The sequence below is a fragment of the Papaver somniferum genome, chromosome 5 (assembly GCF_003573695.1).
Source record: "Papaver somniferum cultivar HN1 chromosome 5, ASM357369v1, whole genome shotgun sequence".
NCBI lineage: Eukaryota > Viridiplantae > Streptophyta > Magnoliopsida > Ranunculales > Papaveraceae > Papaver > Papaver somniferum.
Window position 1 is genome coordinate 137,369,407 of NC_039362.1, and position 15,851 is coordinate 137,385,257.

Here is a 15,851-nt window from a genome sequence, read left to right on the forward strand (position 1 = left end):
AGAAAACCTCCCGCGCTTCATATTTCAAGACCCGCCGCGAGTCTTCGAACAACACCCGTGTGCTTTATGTTTATCATTATGCGCTTCCCACCTCTCTTTTCGTTTTGGTTTCTTCCACATTCTTTTCGTTTTGTGTTTTTTTTTTTTTTTTTTTTCTCTGGAGAAGTGGCGGGTATTGCCGTTCTCAAGAGGCTCATCTATCCAATCTCCTAGGGTGGAAACCGCCTTCATATTTGACGTAGGAGTATTTTAACATGGTTGAATACGACTGGTCTCAGAAGAGTCTTGCAAAAAAGCTAAACGAGACGCAGCCAAATTATCCGCTTCCCGCTCTTGTCCTTCTATTGATGTATCGCTATGTTTCCCGTAGAGGCCCGGCGGGGCACTGGTGGTAGTCCTTCACGCTCTCTTTTGAATTCAACCAAAATCTCAATAGTACTACATGGCATGTCCTTGATGAAAGAAATAATTGTTAAACAAGAGAAGTGACGACATGCATCTTCCCGTTGTTGCTCGAGTTGGATGAAAAATATAATGAATAAAGATTACGGATAGAAGGAAGCGTTTATTCCCGCACTCACTACTTTTAAAACATACTATTATATTCTGATATTTTAGTGTCAAATTATATAAACAAAAAATTAAGCTATGGAAATTTTAAATTTAATGGATTTGATTGCAATTATGAATCCATCATATGGTAATTATTGTTTTGTTATACTATACAATATCTAATTAGAGCCTCCCTCGAACGATTGCGGGTGATACCCGTCTCAATAAACAGATACTTGTAGTAAAAATCTATACTTGTAATAAACAGATACAATATCTAATTTTAGTGTTTAGACCATACCCAGACAGTTTACAAGAAATTAGGTGCTTTGTAATTCTCATGACTTGATGGCCTGGTATGAACGTCGATCGATCAACCAACGACAGTTCGATATCTGTTTTGTATGGTTACAATTCGAATTTTAATATGCGATATAAAAATACTTAATTTGTTTCTGTTTTAGTTGCCATTACGAAGGATATACATAGTTCTATATGTATCCAAACACTCCCGCCGTAGTACATAGTTTCATTACCAAAAGTATCAACTTACATCCATCGAAAACGACGTGAGCCGAGATAAACTATGGAACTTCTTTATAGCATTGCAAAGAAAAAGCGAAAACTCAAATTTTCTAGGAAAAATAGATAGGAGAAAAATCCTTCGGGGAAGGCCATTCCTTTCATAGCCCTCCTGCCTTCCATACATTTGCTATGCCAATACTCTAACTAAAACCCAAGGCAAAGTGGTATGACCATCATACTAAATAATAAATTTTTTAAGGAAGTTTTGACGGAAAATGGGTTATTTGTCCAAATATTTTTAAATCACGGTTCAAATGGACGAGTAAACAATAGTTCGGGTGAAATGGACAAAAAAGAATAGTAAGGATGAAACTGGATTCATCCTAGCTTAAATTTAAAACATAGTAATGATGAAACTGGATACATCCTGTGTAAATTAAAAATAAGAAAAAATATTTGAAAATGGGAACGATGAAACTGGTTACATCCTAACCATTTTTAAAATTTTGGCCATTTAAACAGTATCTATATCTAAATGTCTTTTCACCCAGGAATTGTTGATTTTGATCTTTTTAACCAATTTTGTGAAGTTTTAATGCATTTAGGCTACGGACACGGAGAACTTTAACTTATGAGATGAATATTGGGATGAACTTTTTTTAACGTTACCATATATACGTCCATGCCTCCTGCAAATAAATGCATATTCAAGCAAAAGAGAGAAGTATCCATTATAATTACACTTAGTTTTTTACGAGGCTGCTTCCAATTCCAATCTTAATGTCGTCAAAATCATCATGTTTCTTAGTTTTAGGATCTGCTTCTTCCACCTTTCTCACTCTTCTTATTTTCTCGCTCTTTTACGCGCAATCAGTTAATGATATTGAGTCTATTTGTGCAAAGAAGACCGTTACCGATGAAAATGATATAGATCCAAACGTAGCTTTAAAAATCCATTACAGTTCAAGTGAGGATGATCTGGGAGAGCATACACTATACCACAAACAAACTTTTTATTGGAGATTTTATGTTAATGTTTTGTTAACAACGGATTTGTGTGTGACTCAAGCTGGTACGATCCTGATACAAAAAAGGAGCACACAATGAAGTTTACTTCTTACAAACCACAAAGAGATTATATGGAACATTGTGAAAATGAGTGTTGGCGGAGCCTTCGTCGAGATGGTGGCTACTATCGAGGTGCTAAAGATGATTCAGAAACTCAGTATCGTTTTCGTTTTAAAAAGATGTTTTCTTATTAGTTTATTGCTTCGTTATATTCTTCTGTGAATCAAATATTTATTTAATAACTTCAAAATTGTTTGCTTATTTGCCCGTTGTTTTTTTCCTTTTTACATCATGAAGCCAAAATGATTTCACAACCAATTTACGGGCACCCAGTGCACCCAAGCAAGGTGCCGCAAGCACACCAAAGTTTCATGTAAAAATTTCTCCTGTTTAACAATTTTTCTTTTCAATTCTTTTCTGATCGATATCATTTGAATGACTTGTATAACAAGATGAAAATAATTTAAACAAAACCAATGCTAAAACTACACACCCCTTGGAATTGTCAAGGGATGTAGATGTGGAAGCAAAACAAACAAATTGGAATCAACGGCATCGACTCAGAAGTCTGAAGGGATGCTTTTGTAAGGATCTTTGAATGCAGAAAGGTTGCCAGGACGAGAAAACACAATCTGCACATCAGAGTTCAAGACAATGTTAAATAGAGGTTGCGTGGCAGCACTAGATACCCTGACAAAATAGGTCCAAATGACATCGCCAGCCACTCAACAAAGTAGTGTTTTGGTTCAGGCACATTGTAAAATGTTATGCATCCCAGATTACCTGATAGACACCAAGTGTGCGTGTTTTAAACCCAGCAGCACAGTATATAAAGTAATACTCCCATGTTCTGATGAACTTTTCGTCGAATCCTAGTGCAATAATTTCACTGCAAATCCAGAGATAAAAGCACGATAAGACCACTGAGAGCAACTTGAAGGTAACTCTAGTGCAAATATTTGACGAAACATTGCAGTTACTCATACCTCTGCCTTGCCATGAAATTATTCCTCCAACGAATTAGTGTTTCGTAATAATGAATTCCTATATTTTCAATGTGCTCCACACTGCATTCGTAAGTTTGTTTAGAACATCGAAACCTCAAGGAAATCAGCAAGAAGAAAGGGGTGCAATATGATGACATTTATTATGACTGTGCACTAAGATTTACCAGAGTCTGGATGCAGCAGCCATAGCTGTTGTTAATCTACTCAAAGATGGCAGACAACCTCCAGGGAAAATGTACTCCTTTATAAAATCCGAACTTTGTCTGTATTCATTATATCGTTCATCTGGGATTGAGATAAACTACCAGGAAGCGCAAAAAAAATAAATAAGATTCACAAATTTGAAGTTAAATTTTGCAGATAATGGGAAAAACAGCGGTACCTGCAGTACAAGAAGACCATTTTCAGCCAAAACTGAATCACATGAACTCATAAAGCTCTCCATGAATTCATGCCCGACTGCTTCTAACATCTCACTGTTGAAAACGTTTCACAGTTTGCTCAAAATTTTTGTATCACACATAGGACCAACTTGAAAAGCGGTGGCAATTAGGAGTACGTACCAAGATATAATCCTATCGTATTTGATGGTATCAGGCACTTGACGGTAATCACACAGAAGAAACCTTATACGGTCCTGAAAGTAGATTTCATGTCAGAAACCACAAAAAGAAAGAAAAAAAGACTTCTGAAATGAAATGTAAGATTACATGCTTTGATAACATCATTTCGTCAGTTAAGAAAATACCTGAAGGCCAGCTTCTTTCACTTTAATTTCTGCATATTTCAATTGTTCCTCGGACAATGTGATGCCAGTGTATTTACATCCAGTTCTTCTCACAAGTTCTATAGCCAAGGTACCCCAACCACATCCAATCTCAAGAACTTCATGTTTGCTTTCAACTTTAGCCTAAATAACGTACGGAGAATATATGGAAAAATCAAATACTCCACCAATCATATAGAGACATTGACAGATATACGAAGTCCCAACTTAGCTGCATCATGTAATGGTAGTTTCAGGAGAAGCTGTACCTTTTCAATCAAAAGTGATATTTTTCTCATTTGTGCAACCTTCAAGTCTTCACCGTCTTTCTGTAGACATATGCGCACAAGAGTTGAAGTGATGTGGTAGTATAGAAAATGTGTAAACTATGAGTCTCTTATTGCTTAAGGTAAACATTCTCGAAAGAGACAGAATTAGACCTTAAAAATAGCACATGAATATGTCATTGAGTCATCTAAGAACAGTGCAAACAGATCGTTACTCTACAAGAACAAATGTAAGTAATTGTCAGTTAAGTTCATAGAGATTCAAGCAAAATAAGTAAATAAACATATCAGCCTAGAAAGACGCAGACCAGGTCATAATGTCTAGATATGTTTCTGCGAGCTTGTGTTAGTGTATTTTGCCTTGAAACATGCCTGATGAAGTACTTTGCAGATGCAATTCCAGCAGTAAAAAACATTGGTGTCCACCAACCCCTGAAAACAACTACATGTTAATCCTCGAGTACTGACACTCTGGCAATTACTAGTTAAGCAAATGTCAAAAATGTGTTCTAGCATACCTTTTACTGGTGTTAACCGAGTTATTCATATCCCTATTGGCAATGAATATCTGCAAAAGATAGTATTACCGTATGGAATTAGTTGAAGGTAACTGTACGAGAACAATTTAAAATTACATGAGTAAAATTGAAGCCCCGTGTCCAAACTAGATCTCTGTACCATGAATAGATCTAGAAGACCTTCTTCTTTGTCAACAAAGGAAAAATCGCCGTTGATGTAAGCATCTGCTAGGCCTAAATCAGCCTGTGTAGCAATCTGGTTGAACAAAACATTGTACATTTTGAGTTTTATTCAGTTTGGAAGTTGTAATAGTATGGCAACTAGAGTTGGAAACTGCAATTTCAGAACAAGGTGCACACCTTCCAGTAAAACTGAGGATTGTGAACTCGCAGGACAGATTTTAGATGACATTTGCCTTTTGTACCCTCAAACGTGTAAACTGTGCCTCCATCCTCTAACAAACTGTGGTTAACAAAATGAAGCTTAGCAGACAATCTGAAGTGATTTTATCAGTAATGTGCAGTAGGAAGAAGCTCCCATTTACAAATGCATTAGGCAAAAGCCAGACTTAGATGGAGGACTTCAAATTTAAGGCAGAAAACGCAAATTTTATGTATTTCAATCACTTTAGTCATGTTCCGTCACATAATTTTACTTCTGTCATGATGCTAAATTTGGCTCCAGGATAAAATATACAATGGGCTAAATTTTTCTACACCCTCCTCGACTAGGTTCATTATCCGATAATTGGAGATGAAACACAAACAATTCTAGAATATGCTACTTTTACAGTGTGAACGATTTAAACAAACAAGGACTCAGTTTCCTCCCTACACCATAAACTAGTAATTGTAGAAACAAAGTATATGCATCACAGGGATAAATACTTACATCAAACTACCTGTGGAGATAAAATTACCAAGGAATCTAGTCACGAAAAGGCGTGCTCCTGTTTCTGTCAGAGAAGGTACCATATGCTTTTTATTTGTTAATAAATTACAGTTCCTTCCAAGTACACTATGCGCAGCAATCATGCCTGCCTGAAAAAAGACCAAGATTTACTACTCAAGGTCAAAACAAGTAGCTTCAAGCTTATCTTGTCCATGCCAGGATATACTCTTGAACACTTGATGCTGAGAGAAAATCTATTACCTTTAGTCCATCCTCATGGAATCCATAACCTGCCAATAAATATTTGTGGTAAGTACAAGGAAAACCAACTCAGATTTGTCGTACTATTTCCCTTTCTAGGCTTATTTTGCATACATTTTTTTTTTTTCAATTGACTATAGCTGAAAATGAAAAAGTAGAGCTCACCCTGATATGCTCCACAAAACCATATTCCTCTATTGCCTTGGATTTGATCAAGCTCAAGAGAAGCTTTTGAGGCAGCAACTGAAGGAATTGGATGACTTGTGGTCCATTTGAGCAATGTATTATCAGGTGTATGAGGTGGATTGAGAGTCACAAAGAAAGGTTCACCAGTTTCATCAAGATTCTGCACAGTGGAAATTGAAGTGATATTATTCGGAGATATCAATGACAGACAGGAGTTTAAAGAAATCCCAGAAAGCAATATTATTCAGATAACATTGATCAGAAAAGTTACATAAATAAATACAAATGTGTGATCAATCACCAACCTGGAGTACATTGAGCCAATATGTCAAGCAGATTCTGTTTCCTGTGTTCCCCAGAAAATTCCATGAACTCCATGCTGCCTGGTTTCGAGGCATTAGATTTTTGTCGTGATGAAGGAATATATCACTGCCAAATGCCAATACAACAAATTATAGTTTTCTCTTGCATAGACATAAATTTTTGAGGTTAACCGCTGCAGAGACAGATGGCGTTGGTTTCCATTCCAACCACATAAATTGCACAGGACAGTCCAGCACTTGGATTTTCAATACTGGGATAATTTTGGTAATAATGAAAAACGATACCTGCTGGCATATTGAAAGGCTCCAAGTATTCTTTTTTCCTCATATGTTACTTCTTCTCCTAACATGCTCAAAGCATCAGGTGCATGGACACCCATTATGCAAGCGTCGTAGCTTTCACTTGAACCATCTAAGCATGTTACAGTGCAACCTGCAAAAAGATTTTGTCATAGCATAAACATCAAAACTCGTATAGTTTTTAGAAATAGTGCCGCAGCTTCTGGGTTTTCAGGTTTTGCGATATTAAAAACACGAGTGTAAGAATGAACCTCCGTCAAATGTTGAAACAGAGTTTACTGCGTAGCCTGTTTTTATTTGACAACCACGGCGATCCAATTCCTCCGTTACCTGACAGTTTCATTTCATAGCAAGCCATGCAGTTAGATGGCGAAATGCACATAGATAAAGGTTCCTGTCTTAAATAAAGTAGTAAACGATAAAGCACCTTGTCAATGTAAGACTGTGAACGCCATCTAACCGTAAGCCACTGGGGTCGGCCAAAGAGCTGTACAATAAATACCAGCTAAATGTAATGGCAAATTTATCTTCTTGAAATACTTAGCAAAATTATATGGTATTGGCACTTTAAGGAAAACAAGATCAAAGATTTTGAAAAACTGACACTCAATGCTATTTCAGCTCTAGTTCATATGGAGCACTAACATCTGAAGGTAATTGAAGGAAAATATACCTGTAGCAAATGATGGTTGCGGCAAAATGAAAGAACTGAAAAGGCTGAAAAGCTCATTACTCCTTCTGAAGAGCATGACCATATAGACCCACAAAATGGAATCTGAAGAAATCATTATCGAGAGACATATACGTTTTAGTAATTGAGCATTCAGTGTACAGGAACAACTTATGGTACAAAACGTAAGAAACTATAAGAATTTGACTAGTTAAATGAATTTGTAATCTCACCAGATAAGCTTTCTGAAATAACTGAGAGTATCCTTTGGACTTAATGAAGTGGCCTAAGGTTTCATTGCGATCAATGTCAGGATTGCTTTCCAGATGCTCAATGTACCTGTTCATAGAATCTAAACTGTAAGGTTTCTGCAGGGGAATAATGTGGCAACAATTATGCAAGTCAAGGTAGGATTTAGGCAAGTTCACAGAAGAGTAGACAAAAAAGAAATGACAAGGACTTACTGAATTACGTCTTCCTTGAACTTGATAATTTCTCGGATCACTTGCCAGAAGTAAGGATTGACAATGTTCCTCTTTTGAGAAAATAAGCCTGAGAACCCGTTTCGGCTTCCCCATTCACAACCCTTGCCTTTGTCTAAGCTGACAGAGAATGACATATCTGATGTCTCCATATCAACTCCAAGACTCTCAAAAAACTCCATCATATTTGGGTATGTTACCTGCATGGCTTCGATATAGTTTCAGTTAATAACTCCTTAGCTATGGGTAGTTGGGGTGGTCTTTGAATATACTTTTAGTTCCCTGAGCCTCCCATTGTGTATGTGAATTTTTCTCAGTTCAACACACCGGTCCGGTATCCCATTAACTTGCTAATAGGCGGATTCTTTCTATCAGGCACCATAAGCTTAGGCGTTGGCATTGGACCTAGCCAAGACAACTCTATAACGCTATAAACACAAACTAAGGTCGAATAATCTGTACACCATTACATAGGTCCCAAAATAGAAGCATATCCAATTTCTTGTACTTACAAAATTGTTAATTATTTCTGGGCAGGTAAACTGACAAATTGTTAATACATTTATTTATTTATTTTGATATCGATGGCCTAACTAAAACCACAATTTTGATTACATAACCAGTTTTAGAATAAGATTTTTTTTTTCTTCTTTAATCTTTTCGATGAGTTTTGTTGGGTAGCTACAAATAATTGACTACCAATGATTCTCTTCAAGTGGATGAATACCAGTACATTAGTACTATATTTTTGGACTTTGCTTAGCAGTATTTTTTATAGGTGTCGAGGTAATTAAAATTAATTATTTAGTACCAACTGTGCAAAACTCCGAGAGAAATACATAGAAGCAAGAGTAGTTGACGAAGAAATAAAAGCTACAAGCAAAAGTAGAACGTCTTTGGTCCCTTTCTTCACATAGGCCTGCTGCTATTTACATTTTATCACTCACATAATTCACTGGTGTGCTTGTTTTTTTTCACCATGTGTGTTTGTATTTCACCCCCGGTTGTTTCATTTAGATATTGATTGCAACAACATTGAGAGACAGTAAAATTTGAGAAATCAAGTCGACACATAAAAAGTTAAAGTAATTGTACTTTCAGACGTGGCTTTAAATTAGTTGTGAATCAAGTCTAGGTTTATCTTTGGTTGGGTTAATCATTTTTGATAATATAGAGGTAGTGAGTACTACATGAACATCAAATCTAGATTACATAGTTTTAATCTGATACGTCAAATTCTCATGTAATACCAACCATTGAAAATGAAAATACTACTAGTTATGACAAAATTGAGATGAAGATAACAACTTACACGATTGAAGACCATGAACCCCAAGTCCAAATCAACACCTTCAAAGGTAACAGTCCTAGCATGACCACCCAAGTAATCTTGCTTCTCATAAAGCGCCACATCAACACCTTCCTTTGCAAGAACATAAGCTGATACTAGACCACTAATACCAGCTCCAATCACTGCTATCCTCATTTTATCACAACACTTTGCTCAAGTGCACACCGACAAGAAGCTAGAGAGTGCAAGAAAGAGATGAGATAAAGTTTGGATAGATTTCAAGGATAATGTATGTAGTCAGAAATTAAGAAATTTCAGGCCTGAAACTTCATGATAAAAACTCCCTCCCAAGCTCTTTATCTCTCTCAGTCTCAGAGGAGCCTAATTTGGTAGGAAGGAGGAGACTAACGATTGGATGAAATTGATAATGAAGAGGAGGAGCCTTCTAGTCTAGTTGGTATAGACAAAGAGACACGGATAGAGACTGCTCTGAAATATATATATAAATGTTTACAAATTAAGATGGCCAGTCTATTCACTTTATAATGCATAACTACACGTTGGTCTGACCGGAAATATTACTTGACTAATCATGTCTGGAAATCAAAGCCAAAACATCAAGGCACCAGTTTATTGACAGTTTACTGAATAGCCAGACAATATGGAGTACTAGTCGAGTCCATATTTTGTCCGATGTATGAAAGAAGAATGGGCACATGCAGAAGAGAAGAGTACACTTTTCATCGGATATGTGATGTATCAAAATGAGAACCACACAAAAACACCGGTTATCCATGTGGACTCGTAAGTGTATACGTAGTCATTTATTATATCAACCACAAAAAATGAATCGCTCTACTGTTCATTTATTAGAGTTATCTTCGTGTTCTTTTCTGACTAAACTAGTACCATTACCATCTTCGTGCCTGGTTCCTTCCAGTTATGAGTGAGTCAAGGCAACAAATTCAACATTTGATTATACCCCAGTGGGACTGTTTAAGAAAGGAAAAACAGGATTATAGCACGTAACACCAGACTCCTAGAAAGAAAAAAAAATGTGATTGTGAACTCACCTAGCTAATAGTATATGATCTCGTTGGCTTCATTTCAGCCCCATAAATGTTTGGTGTACCGCAGCAATGCACCGTGGAGAAAAAAAAAGATGATGGACCTCACCCCCTGCAAATCTTTCCCAGAACTGTCCTAATAATCCTTGGATCTGATCATGGTGCACTGCTTCGGTACGTGTATCATTTCTGTTTCAGCCCAATATATACTTGAAGAAAAAAAGAAAAAAAAAAGTAAGAAAAGGGTTATCAAATTGGACTGCAGCTCTATCAATATCTCTGGAAAGAGACAAGATTGAAATGGCCAATCTAGCTGCATTCATTCCCATGCCCCGGACATGATATGCTTGTGAGTTGGCACAGGTGAACAAGTGGTAATATGGTGCTCCATGTCATAAGAAAATAACCAACGGCTTAACTTTCAAATAAAAACATCCTTTTCACGTTTTTTAATCAGAGGAACAAACCCACTGGAATGTAATAATAAATTATAAGATCAAACTGGAACAAGCAGTAAAATAAGACCAACTGCAGATTTTGCCTGCATAAAAGGTAAAATAAGAGAATAGAAAAGTTACCATGCTAATCACAGTAGAGGGTGTAAGCAGAGTGTAATATCAAATGCCATTCCAAAGGGTTGGCAATGGCCCTCAAAGCCCAAACTCAAATTTAGCACGACTAAAGTGACTCCGTTGTTCAGGCAAACACCATACACTGCAAGAGGCGTTTCCTTACTTCCCCATCTTGCTGCTGCTGCCCCCATTGTTGCTCTCTCTTCAGAATGGTATTTTTCTGCTCATTCTAAGAGAAATTGTTTGCGTTTGCATTTAGGGTTTTTCTAAATTTCATTTATTGATTTTGTTTGTGTTGGTATTTCATTTAGGTATTTTTTTTTTCTGTGTTATCAATCCATGCAAGAACACTAGTTGTAATTAGGTCTCAAAATTTGGTAAAAAATCAAATAAAGGGTTCAAATGGGAAGGAGGGTTTGTTGGTGTGTGTGAAATCCATGAGACATCTAGCACTCTATGTTCTGTATTATCTGGAAAAGCTAGAATTTAAGGTTATTGTTTGGATTTTATACAAGCTCTGAGGACTACATTTAGCTATCTTATATGTATTCCTATTGGTCTTAGAATAGAGACTGACAAAAAAACTCGATTAGCAGATGGATGCATTATTACTTATCAACTGTATCTAAGAATACCCATCATCAAAATAGCAGCATTCTCGTTTGCATTTATGAGTTATATGATATCACATTGAGTCTTAGTCCACAGTATTTGGTTTAGTTTTACTAATTCATCCGTTTCTTACATCTCAATTTGTCTACCGTAGTACTACTTACTTGATCTAGACAGTCAAATACTTGGCCTCTCTTGGTTATTAGTTCGTACAAGCTGTGAAACCCTTGCAAGTCACATAAGAATTCTTCCGATATTATGCCATTATAGTTTCCGTCAACAGAAATAGGGGGCGAAATGAGACATAGATTTTAGGTTCAATGTCACAGTTACTTGGTGAGTAACATAGGTTTGGAATTTTGATTTAGCGGATTCTTTACAAGCTCTGCAGACTACAATTTCTATTTAAGTTGCACCATTTTCAGGCCTTCTTACTGGTATTACAATTAGTCTGATTTTTCATACACCTGAATTTGTTTGGTGTATGTCAGTTGTTCCAGACACTCAAGTAGTTGTCCTTTCTGGGTTATGCCCTCATAGCAGCTAGAAGACCCTTGCAGTTTTAAAAAAAGAAGCTTTTTCCTTAATTTCTTTGTTTATCAGTCTCTTTACTGCAACAACACGAATCATACAACTGTCTTTTATCTCTTTCGATAACTGATATATGATTTTGAGAAACTGTACATAATAGTAAATATGAGCTCCTTCAAGCATATGAGGCACATGTGGACTTAGTAAATTGACTATGCAAATGCATATATTGTATCAGAAATGAGTAGGGTGTAAGAATACTTTTCGTCTAGTTTGGTTGCGCAAATTCTTGCTAACCTCAGTGTACAAGGGTCAAGGGGTTTACAACGAAAACTCTGGTTGTAGTATGTTAAGCATTTGTTTCCCGTCTCCTGTCAATCCTATGAGCATTTTGCAGTTTTCTTGGCATCTGAAAGAAATGTGCACAAAAATGGATTCACTGTTATATGCAGCCAGACCCAATTGTTGCAACGGTTAACTTAAAATTGGGTGTGTGTATTTTTAACCAAACAGGCAAACACTAGTAGTACCGAAATTGATCAAAGAAGTGAAAGCTGTAGCAGGGAAGTGTTGTGTGTAGTGTGAAGAAAAGAAGAGAGGAGGAGGCGTTTCCTGGCAGACCTTCCCATCTTATTGTTGGTTTATGTCTTTCTCCAGGTTGGTATTTATGTAACTTATGCTGCTTTTTATGGGTTTCTTTGGTTCAAGTGTTATGTATTCTTTCTTGGTTATGCCTTCTTTGCAGCTACAAGCCCCTTGCAGTTTGTTAAGAAAGAAGCTATTTTTCATTACTCAATCCCTTTGTATATCAGTATATTTGCTGCACCAGCACGAATCATCCAACTGCTTTGTCTGCCTTGATTAACCGAGATATGATTTTGGGTAAAATGTACGTTTACTGCAGATACAACTTACGAGCTCCTTTAAACATATATGGCACATGTGGACTTGTAGATCGACAATGAAAATGCAAATGTAGACACCCAGATATGTTAATATGCTCTATGTTGATGATTCTTTTATACCCAGTAGTAATAGCTGATAAGTGTCACTAGACATATCTTGCATTCTTACCGTGTCTACGACCTGGAAACCTTGTCCTAGTAGTTGACAGGTTTTCTGATTTATGTATTTTACGTATCTATTAGGATTATATCAGTATTGAAAATAGTATGTTTAACTGAACAGTATATGACTTTTTGGCATTAAAAAAGAGAAAGAAAAATGTTTCCTAGTTTCAATATTTATTGAAGCAGCTCCTTTATTATTTGGGGAAGGTAAACAATCATATATCTGGATACAGAATTGCATGGTATGTAATGGTGTCTGCCTAGCAGCTGCACGGTAAGGGCTGCTTCTCCAATGAGCTATAATCTTGCAATTGTTGGAGGACTTCTCAAACCACAAAGCTACCTCGGAGTATGGGTATTTTGTGACTCCTACTTCCTTGGAACACATAGAAACAGGCAACATTCTCTTGCCTGTTGTTTTCAAGTGTATCACCGTTCAAGGGAGAGATCGTGTGTGGCGTGGTAGACAAGATTATGAAACAGGGGGTTCTTAAGCTGTGGTCCCATTAAAACGGTTTTTCTTGCGGCTACAAAGTTGGAAGATTACAATCACTTCCCTGGTGAGAATCCAGTTTTCCAGAATGACAAGGAGTCGAAGATAGAGAAGAATGTGCAGGTTGGTTTCAAGGTCCTTGGAACGTGGTAGATTGAAAGGGAGAGGATATTTCAGATCCTCTGAAGCTTGGAAGTTTCATATTACGGTTTTTGCAAGTATGGAATAAGTTTATTTCAGTTTTGAAGCATAGTTTGTCTTTTGTGTGACAACCTCAGAATGCAAGGGGGGCACTGAGAAAACTCTTTTTCATTCTACACTCTCTCTTTGTATACCATTTATAACAAAAAACCAATCATAGCTTCTTTTAATTCTTGCACTCCTGAATACTTAATTTGGGTGCTGTGTTATCTTTAAATAGCATGGACTTTATTCATCATCTGAACTACAGTATTATAGGACAATTGAACTAACCAGGAATTGAAAGTTGCAGCTGTTTTACAAAATTTAATAAGATTGGAAATATTATGGAACAAAGCAGAATTTCAGAGAAAATGTTATGCAGCTGTTTCACATACTTTCGCCCTTCTTTATGAAAGTATGTGCAGCACTGAAACATAATAGAAAATGTTACTCTGAAGTAACTGGGGCAGTAACTAGAAACTAAAGCCTCCTTCAACTTCAGATGAAATAAAACTTTGTTCAGGAGAGATGAAGCAATTCAAATGTTTCTACGCTGCCATTTCTAGTCAAGTGATCCGCGAGAATATTATAGGAGAGAAACGTAAATGACATAGAAGCAGGAGCATGCAAAGGTGTGACTGGAACCATATGGCGAAGAGGGGGTGGAAAGATGACGATTTTTGTCTCCGCTTCAATTTGTATCCGAGGTTTCCCATTGTCAATGGGTGATGATGCGACTACCTCCAATTTCAACTTGTAACCAAAATCGTCTTGGGTAGGAACATAGAACCAACTTTAACATAAATTTCTACAACCTTTTCTAATTTTTTGAAGTCCAAACGATCGACACCATTATTACTACGCTCGGAAAGAACATCATTGGGCGACGTCTTTAACAAACCAGCTATCAGGGAATGCTGCTTGCAGTGGTTAAGCCAGTGATCCTGGTAACACTTAGCGGAGCAGTGCAAACTTTGTTTAACATCAGAATATTCACCTGATGGGTCTGAGCTACTTGGCCTCTCTCTGTGCACATAAGTCTTTCTTTCGTCTCTAGCCTGTACCTGCAAAGTGCACATATGAAGCAATGACAAGGACAAAGTATTAAAAACACATGTAAGTTGAAACACAATGAATGACTACGACTTGAACCCAATGCAGTATGAATTGATTACACTTTTGCAATGGAATTGTGCACACAGAGAATAGTTTTTTTCTCTTCAGTCTTTAATCCATACATGCTTAGGTGACGTATGAAGAACAGATTTTCAAGAAATACCGAAATTCCGAAACCCAACTCAAGAAATAAAAAACGATGACTATAATTATGGATTTTGATCGCAGATTTTCAAGAAAACAACAAAAGAACTGTTTTTGAGAATACCTAGACATTAAAAAGTAAATAATCAACTAAACTTACTAACCAGTTATACGTAAAATGCGATTCAGAAATCTTCTTCCCTTCATCGGAGAAGAGAGCAACAGTGGGACTTAGTTGAAAATCAACTAACGGAGGATCAAGGTTGAACGTTATTGACATCTGAGATGAAGAAATAAAATCACTTCAGTTTCCTAGGAAAAGAGGGAAACAGAGAACAGAAATTCAACCGGAGAGGTTTAAGTTTTCGCTCTCTTTTTATAGAACTTAGTAAAACTCTTGTTCAAACGGGACTTCTTGCTCAAACGGAAATACTGTAAAAATAATAGATTAAAAAAAATTTGAAGATAGTAAATAAAGCCTTGTATTGTAAGTGGATTTGGAGATACGGAAGTGAGAAAGATGCTTTATGGAGGAAGATAGTGCATGAAAAGTTTGGAGGTAATCAGTGACGGAGGCACATAGAGACAAATGGGGTCTCAAGCCCCCACTTGTTTCTCAACCTCACTGTAAAATCAGTTAGGTTTTTAGAAATTTTGCTCTACTATGGGGACAAATGTGATGGAATTATGAACATTTTTGTTCGTTTAGGGGTTCAAATACATAAAGATTTGATAGGAATTTTCGTATGACCCCTTTCAGAATTTTGTTTGTCTCCGTCACTAGAGGTAATGTAAATTCTTTCTTTCCTAATACTTACTCTAAGACTGTTGGTCATAGTCTTTGGACAGGCATTCTTAAAGCAAGGAATTATGTGCAACGAAATACAACTCTTATCTTGAAGAATGGTGCTTCTGTCCAGTTTTGGTTTGATAAA

The 15,851-nt window shown here is 36.7% G+C and overlaps 1 protein-coding gene and 1 long non-coding RNA gene across 3 annotated transcripts; one reads left to right on the forward strand and one right to left on the reverse strand.

Moving 5' to 3' along the window:
• Positions 1–2,463: 2,463 nt before the first annotated feature.
• Positions 2,464–9,642, reverse strand: LOC113282864. Its single transcript, XM_026531968.1, has 24 exons — positions 9,150–9,642; positions 7,820–8,037; positions 7,589–7,694; positions 7,359–7,460; positions 7,113–7,172; positions 6,937–7,015; positions 6,671–6,818; positions 6,368–6,491; positions 6,042–6,222; positions 5,877–5,905; positions 5,616–5,764; positions 5,084–5,186; positions 4,884–4,979; positions 4,724–4,773; positions 4,514–4,637; positions 4,359–4,421; positions 4,188–4,247; positions 3,901–4,062; positions 3,716–3,789; positions 3,535–3,628; positions 3,317–3,453; positions 3,132–3,212; positions 2,929–3,034; positions 2,464–2,777 (listed from the first exon to the last, which is right to left on the reverse strand). The coding sequence occupies exons 1-24, from the start codon at positions 9,321–9,323 to the stop codon at positions 2,706–2,708; spliced, it is 2,592 nt and encodes an 863-aa protein (XP_026387753.1). The 5' UTR covers positions 9,324–9,642; the 3' UTR covers positions 2,464–2,705.
• Positions 9,643–10,844: 1,202 nt separating this feature from the next.
• LOC113277857 lies at positions 10,845–13,844 on the forward strand. Of its 2 annotated transcripts, XR_003325173.1 has the most exons (3): positions 10,845–10,979; positions 12,424–12,567; positions 12,656–13,844. It is a non-coding gene; the product is annotated as an uncharacterized LOC113277857 (long non-coding RNA). The 2 variants fall into 2 exon arrangements; XR_003325172.1 differs by having other exon boundaries at positions 12,424–13,844.
• The last annotated feature ends 2,007 nt before the right edge of the window (positions 13,845–15,851 follow it).